The sequence below is a fragment of the Nuphar pumila genome, chromosome 6, assembly GCF_984573655.1.
Source record: "Nuphar pumila chromosome 6, dmNupPumi1.hap1.1, whole genome shotgun sequence".
NCBI lineage: Eukaryota > Viridiplantae > Streptophyta > Magnoliopsida > Nymphaeales > Nymphaeaceae > Nuphar > Nuphar pumila.
This window is the reverse complement of record NC_143254.1, coordinates 133,403,361-133,414,318: the sequence shown is the minus strand read 5'-3', so window position 1 is coordinate 133,414,318 and position 10,958 is coordinate 133,403,361. Positions and strand designations below refer to the sequence as shown.

The following is a 10,958-nucleotide window of genomic DNA, read 5'->3' as shown; positions in this document are numbered from 1 at the left end:
TTTGCCTGCCTAAGAACACATATGAGCATGTTATAATCACATATTCAGTTTTTTGACTGCCTTAGAGCACATATGAGCATGCTATAATAACATATAGAGTTTTTTTATTGCATTAGAGCACATATGAGCATGCTATAATCACATATAAAGTTTTTTTGCCTGCCTAAGAACACATATGAGCATGATAGAATCACATATAAAGTTTTTTTGACTGCATTAGAACACATATGAGCATGCTATAATCACATATTCAGTTTTTTGACTGCCTAAGAACACATATGAGCATATTATAATCACATATTCAGTTTTTTGACTGCCTTAGCACACATATGAGCATGCTATAATAACATATAGAGTTTTTTTACTGCCTTAGAACACATATGAACATGTTATATATCATTTATGATAGAATCACATATAAATTTTTTTGCTTTGCCTGCCTTAGAGCACATATGAGCATGCTATATTCACATATTCAATTTTTTGACTGCCTTAGCACACATACGAGCATGATCGAATCACATATATAGTTTTTTGCATGCCTTAAAGCACATATGAGCATGGTAGAATCACATATAGAGTTTTTCTAGATGCCTTAGAACACATATGAACATGCTATAATCACATATTCAATTTTTTGACTGCCTTAGTACACATATGAGCATGATAGAATCATATATATATATATATATATAACTTTTTGTCTGCCTTAGAGCACATATGAGCATGATAGAATCACATATAGAGTTTTTTTATTGCCTTAGATCACACATGAGCACATGATAGAATCACATATAGTGTGTAATTTATTTCATTATATTTTGTTTATCAATACTGACTGTTCTTTTCTTGTGTAGGCTACTAACGATAATCAGCGTAGTGGAGCTGAAGGGACAGATAAAGACAATGAACAAGAAGACGCACAAAATCTTGGCGATGATTAGAGGACTGTGTTGAAGAAGTTCTATTTTTTTTATTTTTCCTAATTGTAATTGTTGAATTGTAAATAATTAAACTTCTTAATTTTAAGGTGGAACAATTAATTGTTGTAGATTCTTGTTATATGAATTTTTTGTGTGGTTTGTTTTTTATTTACAGGAAATATAAATTGTACAGGAAATAGAAATTATACAGTTCTCGGTATTTAATTTTCAAATAATTTTTTTTTTAATTTTTTTTCGTGTTTGCGACGGATTAGTGACGGAACCATCCGTCGCTATTCATATTAATCTAGCGACGGCATAGCGACGAAAGTAAATCTGTCGCCAAGCCGTGGTCGCCGTTTAGTACCGGCGGATTGGCGACGGAATATAGCGTTCGTTATTCTGTCGCAATTAGCGACGGACCTGGCGACGGAATAATTCTGTCGCCAGTTAGCGTCGAAATATTCGCGACGTAAGCATATTGTCGCCTCGTTGTCGCTAATCCGTCGCTAACCATGTTAGCGACGGATTAGCGACAGAATGTGGTCGTTGCTAATCTACTGCTTTGTTGTAGTGGTTGTCAAGTAGATGCTAGATTTATATAATCCACAAGAAAAGAATTTGGACCCAAGAACTATATTACATGTTATTTTATTGGGTATCCAGAATGGTCAAAAGGGTATAGATTTTATAGTCCATTGAACACCATTAAGATTGTTGAAACTGGCACTGCTAAGTTTATTGAGAATGATAAAAATAGTGGGAGTATGTGTAACATTCCATGTAATGTGGAATTTGAGGAAGTTAGGGATCCTTTACCTACTACCTCTATGACAGATGTGAGGTCTGAACCCATTGATCATGATATGATAGATCAACAGTTAGACCATATCACATTACCTACTGTAGAGGTTGATGTTGATCATGTACCACTGCAAGACAACACGCATGATGATACTGATAATATAGTGCATTCTCCTGCACTTAGAAGGTCTCAGAGGGTTAAGAGACCTGCTATTTCAGATGACTATATTATATTTTTGCAAGAGCGTGATTATGATGTTGGTACTGATAATGATCCATTCTCATTCATAGAAGCCACTAAAAGTGAAAAATCGGATTTATGGTTGAATGTCATGAATAAGGAGATTGAATCCATGCAAAAGAATGAAGTCTGGGAACTTGTTACATTACCTAAGGGATATAAACCAGTTGATTGTAAATGAATTTTCAAGACCAAACATGATCCCAAAGGTAATGTAGAAAGGTACAAGGCCAGACTTGTAGCAAAAAGATCCACTCAAAAGCAAGGCATTGATTATAGAGAAATATTTTCTCCTGTTTCTAGAAAGAATTCATTCAAAATTATTATGGTACTAGTGGCATACTATGATTTAGAGTTACATCAAATGGATATAAAAACAATGTTTTTGAATGGAAATCTAGATGAAGAAGTATACATGGTGCAACTTAAAGGTTTTAAAATAAAAGAAAATGAAAATTTAGTATGCGAATTAAAGAAATCCATATATGGGCTTAAACAGGCTTCTTGTCAGTGGTACTTGAAATTTAATGAAGTCGTTTTGTCCTTTGGGTTTAGTGAGAACATTGTTGATCAATGTATATACCTAAAGGTTAGTGGGAGCAAGTTTATATTTATGATTCTATATGTGGATGATATATTACTTGCTACAAATGATTTGAGTTTCCTAAGTGAGACTAAAAATTTTCTTTCTAATCATTTCGCCATGAAAGATATGAGGAATGCATCATGTGTTATTGGCATTGAAATTCATCGTGATAAAACTAAAAGACTGCTTGGTTTATCTCAAAGAGTCTATATTAATAAGATTTTAAAAATGTTTAATATGTCAAGTTGCTCATCATGTGAAGTGCCAATCTTTAAAGGTCATAAATTTAGTTCCCATCAGTGTCTACAAAATGAGATTGAAAAGCAGAAAATGAAGACTATTCCATATGCTGCCGCCCTTGGGAGCATAATGTATGCTCAAGTCCTCATATTAGTTTTGCTGTGAGATTGCTTGCGAGATATCAAAGCAATCCAGGAATAGAACATTGGAAAGCAGTAAAGAAATTAATGAGATACCTTCAAGGAACTAAAGATTTCAAGCTCACTTATGGCAAAACCGATCACTTGAAAGTGATTGGTTATACAGATGCAGATTTTGCTGGTTGTTTGGATAGTAGGAAATCCACATCAGAGATATGTTTTCTTGTTTGTGGGTGGGGCAGTTTCATGGAAAAGCTCTAAACAACATATTGTGGCTACCTCTACTATGGAAGCCGAATTTATTGGTTGTCATGAAGCATCCTCATATGCATTATGGTTAAAGAAGTTTATCACTGCACTTAAAGTTGTGGATTCCATTTACAAACCATTAAGTTTACATTGTGACAATTCTTCTGCAGTAATTTTCTCCAATTATAGTAAGTCTACTAGTGCTAACAAGCACATTGATATTAAATACCTTTTTGTACAAGAAAGGATTCACAATCATCTTGTATCAATTAGTTTTGTCAGTGGTTCTGACATGATTGTTGACCCCATGACTAAAGCCTTGGCACCTAAAGTCTTCTCAAGACATGTAGTGAGTATGAGTCTTATTTGGTGGGATAATTGATGATGTAATTGATATATTTGAGATCTCATAATGGATGATTGTTTATTTTTTTCTATTTTATTTGTTAACATTCATGTGTGAAATAGAAGATTTTGTCGTATTGACATTAAAGTGAGACTGTTTATATTCTTTATCATATAAGACTTATTTAAGTGAATTTGTTGATAGTATGATGCATGGAAGAGCATATATCATTTGATGTATATAACCGCCATGATCGATATCAATAAGTTTTCTTATTGTAAGTATGAATGTTGAATTGTAAATTCATAATTGTTGGGTATGTTTATTAGAGTGCATTCGAATGAAACTTCTTTTATGATTCAATGTTGTATTTTAGATATACTTACAACTATTTTATTTTATATTATGCCAAGTGGGAGATTGTTAGAATTTTCATTAAGGTGGCATAAAATAAGAAAAAATAATATTGGATCTATTTTCATTTAGACCCAACCTTTGAGAGTATTTTACAATTCAAGTCGGATAAAGAAATGGATTTCCTTTTGGGTCTTGATGGGTAGACCCAATATAAAGAGGAGGAGTCTTAGTCCCTCTGGGCTGTCTAATATTTTTTGAAGAGATCCATCATCATCAAGAATAAGAGAGAGAAAAGACAGCATAGAGAAGGCTTTGTACTCACACGATCTATCGTGGATCGTGATTTTTCTATTGTGTGAATCTTGGTCGTATGAACTGGATTATCGTTTGTCACATACAAGGCAACATATTGTAATCATCGACATGGATTCAGGTACGCTTCCGCTGCCCGAAATCTAACGGTTTGCAGTTGGTTAATTTGATGCAGATAAACTCTTAGAAGATAAAAACCGGTGTTATTGCTCCAAAATGTTTTCTGCAAAGAGTGAAGAAACAAAATTAGCTTGTTTATAGTTATATGCATCAAGTATTGTGGTCCTCGTACTTTTTGTTCATCCCTTCTGAAAGGTAACCCAACTTTGTTTTTTTTTTAGGTATCCTTACCAATGAAACAAGGTGCCTGCGGTGTGAAACAGTAACAACAAGGGATGAGACATTTTTAGATTTGAGCCTTGACATTGAATAGAACAGTTCTATTACCAGTTGTCTCAAAATTTTTGGTTTACTCATACATTGAATGTTGAGGATAAATTCTTCTGTGATAAAGGTTGCACGTTTAGTGTTTACATCCTTATCTTGATCTTTCCTCTCAATCAACAAATGTAATTGTATTGCATGATCTTTAGTTGGTGGGAGGCTTATGTAACTCAATTTGCTTATTTGTTGGTAGCTAAAAATTTGTCATTTGCTGTGAAATATAGCCAATTTAAAGTTGTTTCATGTCTTTGAGCCCTTTGTCAAACCTGCCTCCATTTGTTTACATCTTTTGGCTTTTTCTTTTAGCTTTTCTTTATTGATTGGTAAGTTCTTCCTGATAATCTTGTTGCTTGAAAATTGTATTCAGTTTCTTAATATGCGAATTTTACAAAACAAGCACAATGCATTGGTGAGCATAAGGTTGAAAAACATATGATAAACTACCTAAATCAAATCTTTTATTGACCAGCCATCTTTAGATAATTTTTTTATCTTGTGATTTATCTTGTCTTTTTTTTTAATCAAAGCTCCTTGATGCAGCTTGGAGGAAACACATGGGAGGACAAAGATAAAGAAGCCCTCTCACATCCTTGTCATCCATTTAAAATGCTTCAAATACATCAAGCATCTTGGTCGATACAAAAAACTATCATACAGAGTTGTCTTTCCATTGGCTTTTCTTTGATGTCGAAAACATGGAGATGATACCGTCGGCTGTAAAGACATTGTTTGGGTTGGCCCAGGAGTACTCGAGCAACACAGATTATGGATACATTCTGTTCTATTTGAAGCAAGCAAACGAGATTGGGTTATTGCGGCGGCCGTCCTCTTCTCGCCGGAAATGGCATCGGCATCCTTTCACTCATCGTCATTTGCTGAGAATCTGGGCCTGTGCAGCAGCGTCCTCCTTCGACCATGCATCGGGCGAAGAAGACGTGGTCGGGCCACTGGTGTGGATTCTCACCGTGGCTTTTGCCGTCTGAATATTGATGCTGGTCGTCGAAGTAATTTGACCCATTATCCATGACTGTTCAAGTTGTTTGCACATCATCATCAATCAACAGACATTTGGAACATAGCATCAGAGTACGATCCAAACAAACGTTGGACTTGAAACAGTTATTCCCGAATGAATAGAACCAATCTTATGTTCCCTCTTTTTTGTTCATTTTGTCCAACCCTGAACAAGCCATCAAACATACCCTAAGTGACCTGGTTCTCCTCACAAAAAAATAAAAGAGTTTTTTTTAATGTAATTATTAAAAAAAGTAAAAATTGAGCGTAGTTCACGCCTTATTCTGAGGTTATTTTGGTCAGTTGGGGTACTCATCCCCAGCTAAGAATAAGGGGGTCAGAACTTCCAGGGTGCGTGCTAACTGCTAAAGTAGGACACGGTTTGAGGTGAGCAACTGGGCCCGACAAAGGCTGCCAAAATCACGTGGCATTTTATGGTCATGGTGGCCACCCAAGCGGGGGCTGTGGTAAAAGACGCTTTACTCTTGGAGTAAATTATAGTAAAAAAATAATACCATAAACAAAACTTATCCTTAGTGACAATTTTCAGTTCAGTACCACCCTTTTAAATTTTGACAATCCCAAAAATTATCTTTTTGTTTAAATTGACAAAAACAAACTCAAATATCACTTCTATCCGCTTAACCTGGATCCACTTTGAGTGTTTTTTATTTATTTTATTTGATCAAAATAATCAAATTATTTTTGGCAAATTGGTTCCACTCATCCATAGTTCATATCGCTCCTGGAAATTTCATTGATGCACGTAGTTTTGACCAAATTGGACTTCTTAAATGTGATTTACATCATTCATTTAGTGACGATCAACATTTATATCATCAAAATCCAACTGGTGTGCAAGATTTTCCGGCAATCCAAAAATAAATGATTGTCAAAACACAAAATTTTGTGATTTAAAAAATCACATTTTTTATTAAAAGAATACCATCCAAGGGCAAATTATTATTGCTGAATCCATTTATAAAGTTAGATTTGATGTATGAAGATGGAGGACGACACAAGGGATGACTGGAACCAAGTTGAAATACTGGTTAGAATATTAAATAAAAAAAAGTATTTATAAGACAATATTAACAAAAAATAAATGTTTTTAATTACCAGATTCATTAACATACAAAGGTTGACTCCCATATATGCATATCGAATCAAGTCAATTCTTGGTGGCCTTATTGACCAAGGACACACTGCACATGCAATGCAATCAGAGCCACTATCTAATTGAGTCAATAAGGCCGAGGCTTTTAAGATATAAAATACCACTAGATCGCCAAGATCTCAGTCATGGACTTCATTAAGGCCCTGTTTGGAAACTAGGAGCTGGGATACTACCTTGTGGGTTGGATGTTTATGCATTTGGGATGGAAAGTGAGGTCCCCTCACCTTTATATTTACACCAAAGAATGGAATACACAGCTACCACCTCCAAGAGGTTGTAGCTGTCAAATTCAAGATTTGGCAGTTTCCACTTTCTCAAATGGCACTTTCTATGACAGCTACCAGTTTCCAAACATGGCCTAATACCAGCCACGACAACCAACCATTTGCCAGATTAAACAGTAGCCCATGAGATCACCAGACCTGGTTTAATCTTCAAGTCCAACCAGCAGAGCCCTTGTCTAGGTGGGTCGGCTTAAGGCATTCAAGTTGAAGGGCGCCCATAGTTCCATACTGGAAGTATATATCCCTTGTCACATGGTTGAAGCCAACAAAAAATTTATTCCTTGTAGGCAGAAAAAGTACTCGTAGAGTTTTCCACCAAAGGCATCGGAACAGGCGATGCTCAAGGTGGCATTTTCTCGGCTAGCAGTCAGATGTCCAAACCGTAATTGTGGTTTCTCCTTATTATATATTAAAAAAAGAGAGTCCAACCTATGGTCTTCATAGTCCCGAACCTACTTTTTGGATCTGAGCACTTATCCTAAGCTTCCAACAACTTATTTCAACTATGGTTACCAGGAAATGAAATGAATATGAAAAGCGACACGTGAAGCCAAAGCCAAGAAGCAAGTGCTAAAAAGTAGTATCAAGTGGAGAAACTACATACGGTTATGAATTGATTATGCAAGTGCATGAAAAATACAAAAGGAAATACATAAAAAAAAAAAAAACAATATCAAACCGGGGCAGAAGAAGAAATGACTTTTTTAAAAATAAAAAAACATAGAAAATGAGGAAGAAGTGTAAGAAAATGAAAGAGAATGAAAAGTAAGCTTCTCATCAAACGAAATCAAGTTTTTCATATTTCAAAGCTGGTTTCTTGAAGCTTCCTTCCTTTCTAGGAAAAGGGGGGGATAAGCTTTCATTAATTATGACTAAGCCAAAGGGTATAGTAAATTTCAAGATATTATGAGCTTGGGCTGTTCATCAATGTTAAGACATTTATTACATACATTGAAGAAATTAAATAGCTGAAAAGTTTACAGTTGGAAAGGTCTCAATCACACCAAAAACTTAAATAAATGGCCGGTCAGTCGAATACTTTGTGCCATACACATATCTAGAGCATGAAAAAAAAAAGAGTCAAGAAAAGAAAGGAGAGTGGGTCACACATGATGATAGCTCAATTAATAGATATAAGCCCCATTGGAGCCATCTAGTTCCCCAAACACAAACCAAAAGATCCTTGTCTGCAACTCTAGCACCATCAAACGGTATTAAGCAAAGAAACCCTAAGCACCCATCTCTAATCATAAGCTTATTTAAGCTTTAGAAAAAAAAAACTAGCTGAAGTTAGACTCCGATTTGGAAGTGCTACCCACTATTACTCTCAGAGATGGAACACCCACAATGCACCTTATGAAGCACACTTGTAGGTGAGAATTCCAACCTTGGCGAGCTGGAGACCGAGGCACTGGCGTTGGTGTGATTGTTCAGAAGATTAAGACCATCAGGGATCGAAATGGAGAGTTGTGTGTTTGACTCTGAGATGGTGGTGGCGGCAGCGGTGGCGGTGGAGGATTTGGAAGGGTTTAATAGTGTATGCCTTTCCACTGGCTTTCTTGAACGGTTTTTCCCTCTGTGCATATGCTTTTCACAGTACTTGTGATCAGGAACCACTTCCTTTGAGCACCTCCATTTCTTCCCATCTGTCCTCTTGCACCTCCCTGGCTCTGGCTCCATACTGCTTCGGAAATCGAAGCACAAACCACCACCTGACACTAGAACAAGGAACAGAAAAAAAAAAAAGCAAATCTTTCATGAGATCTTTTAATTGGTCTACCATTTAAATCTGATGCCCACAAGCAGACGCCCCAACATAGGCCCCGGGGCGGGGGTCCTTAGTCTCAGAGTTTTATTCTGCCTGCACGATGATCATAGGTATGGCAGGCTGAGTTAGCGCCATGAGGTCTTCATGCCGGGTGCGGTTTATTCAAATTATATATAAAAAAAACTGAAGCGACATGCACCAGATATAGAAAACCAAACGCTAATTAAATGGTACCAAATATGAAATGCTAAGGCAGCTAATAGAAGCCTGGTGCTAATTCATGGACCCTCTCTTTAGTTCATTAAACATGATATTAATGGAGTTCCTTATTTCGCACACCACCTCACAAAAATAATCAAAGATTAGGATATAGGCACAAAGTAGACAAAGAAAAATGCTTGATTAACCAACCTTACTATGAAAAGCAAGCAACCCATCAACCAACACAGCCAGGGCAATGAATTAGGAAGAGAAGGAAGGCTTAATTAATTATTTCCATATCATTATGACATGAAAAGAATAAGATACATTGTTCAATAGTTAATTGCATTAGATATTGTTTAAAAAAACCATACCAGGTGGGAGATTTGGGGCCGTTTCTTCATCAAAAATCAAAGATAAACAATATAGAGAGAGTGAGGCTTACAACTAGATGGTGCAAAGGCACCACCACCCGTAGGAGATCTGACAACGCTCTTCCAAATGGGCAACACGAGGTGAAGAGGCACGGGCACACCGGCCACCATGTACTTGAAGATGAGGGTTTGGTGTTCTAGCTCCTGCAGTTGCAAGAAAGTGAAGGCCGACTGCTCGGACCCGAGACCGAGCCCAAGACCGAGCCCATCAGGAGGCGCCTGCATCCCTACCAGCAAGAAATGGACAGAGAGTTCACATGCGTTACAACCAATAAGAATGTCGGTGAAAAAAAAATCTCTTTCCTTTCTTTCTTCCTTTCTTAGTCCTTATGGTTGTTAGAGAGAGAGAGAGAGGAAGAAGAAAGAAGCGAAGTACCTGACAAACGAACCGCATCTCGTGGCGATGCGACACGAGAGAGCTTGGCAGAGTGCTGCAGAAAGGTGCGGTCTTCCTCAGCGTGGGATTGCTGCTGCTGCTGATGATGATGATGACGAGGGGTGAGGATCTGAGGGGCCTCCATTTAACATCTGCTCCCTCTATCTCCTTGATTTTGCTTCTGAGCACAGAGACGAAATGGGCAGAGCGATGGGGGGCCTCTCTCTCTCTCTCTTCTCTTCTAGTGTCTATCGCCTACTGTCGGTTTAGGCCTGTGCCTTCTGTGTGTGTGTGTGTGTGTGCGCGCGCGCGCTAAACCCCGAAAAGTATGCGGAGGATTGAATTATTAAAAAAGATAAAGGTGTCCATGGATTTCTTAATTTTTGTTTGTTTATTTTGTACATCGTTTTGAAAAGTTTGAAATTCGAAGCCAAAGTACATCGAGTGTGACCGAACGGGTTGGGTTCGTCTCATCTTGGATGGAGTTGACCGGTTGTCGTCTTTACGCTCAACCTGCAGGTCTAAGGGCCACCTGGTTCCTACGTTAAACTCTCTGAGAAGACTTGCACTCGGCTATCAGTTGAAACCAAGGATTGGTCACACCTGTTCCAGCGTGGAAGACCCACATGGGGGCTCGACTCAATCAAGTAAATCACCATGTTTAGCTAGACTTATAGACCGCAAATGGGGGGTCAAATTTAGGTGTGTGATTACTGATGATGATGATGATGATAATGGTGTATGGACAAAAGTTTAAAACGGCAAAATATCGGCAGTTAAAAACTTGCATTTTTTTTTTAAATCTCGCATTTTGTAGGTAAAATCTTGGTAATAAAAAATAAATTACAAATATATAAGATAATATAAATAAAAAATATAACCACACGATCAGCCTCAGAGTTTTATACTGCCTGCACCAGGATAGTAGGTATGACAGGCTGAGCTAGCACGATCAGGTCTTCGTACCTAGTGCGGTTTCTTCAGGTTATAATAAAAAAAAAAAAGTAATTTAGCCGGAGATTTTCATAAATCTTGTCACTATGGGTGTATGAGGCTCACCTG

At 37.2% G+C, this 10,958-nt stretch overlaps 1 protein-coding gene and 1 pseudogene across 1 annotated transcript; one reads left to right on the top strand and one right to left on the bottom strand.

Moving 5' to 3' along the window:
- Positions 1-1,690: 1,690 nt before the first annotated feature.
- LOC149836329 (ubiquitin carboxyl-terminal hydrolase 3-like) lies at positions 1,691-6,150 on the top strand (annotated as a pseudogene).
- Positions 6,151-8,226: 2,076 nt separating this feature from the next.
- LOC149836328 (GRF-interacting factor 10-like) lies at positions 8,227-10,041 on the bottom strand. The gene is made up of 3 exons (XM_090009754.1): positions 9,897-10,041; positions 9,532-9,747; positions 8,227-8,835 (listed from the first exon to the last, which is right to left on the bottom strand). The coding sequence occupies exons 1-3, from the start codon at positions 10,039-10,041 to the stop codon at positions 8,429-8,431; spliced, it is 768 nt and encodes a 255-aa protein (XP_089865880.1). The 3' UTR covers positions 8,227-8,428.
- Between the last annotated feature and the right edge of the window lie 917 nt (positions 10,042-10,958).

What these genes read in the sequence shown, in the direction of transcription:
- LOC149836328 (XM_090009754.1), bottom strand. Translation starts at nt 10,041, where the DNA reads ATGGAGGCCCCTCAGATCCTCACCCCTCGTCATCATCATCATCAGCAG. An exon ending in AGATGCGGTTCGTTTGTCAG is followed by an intron (nt 9,748 to 9,896) that starts GTACTTCGCTTC and finishes TCTTGCTGGTAG; the next exon opens with GGATGCAGGCGCCTCCTGAT. An exon ending in TGCCTTTGCACCATCTAGTT is followed by an intron (nt 8,836 to 9,531) that starts GTAAGCCTCACT and finishes TCCTTGTTCTAG; the next exon opens with TGTCAGGTGGTGGTTTGTGC.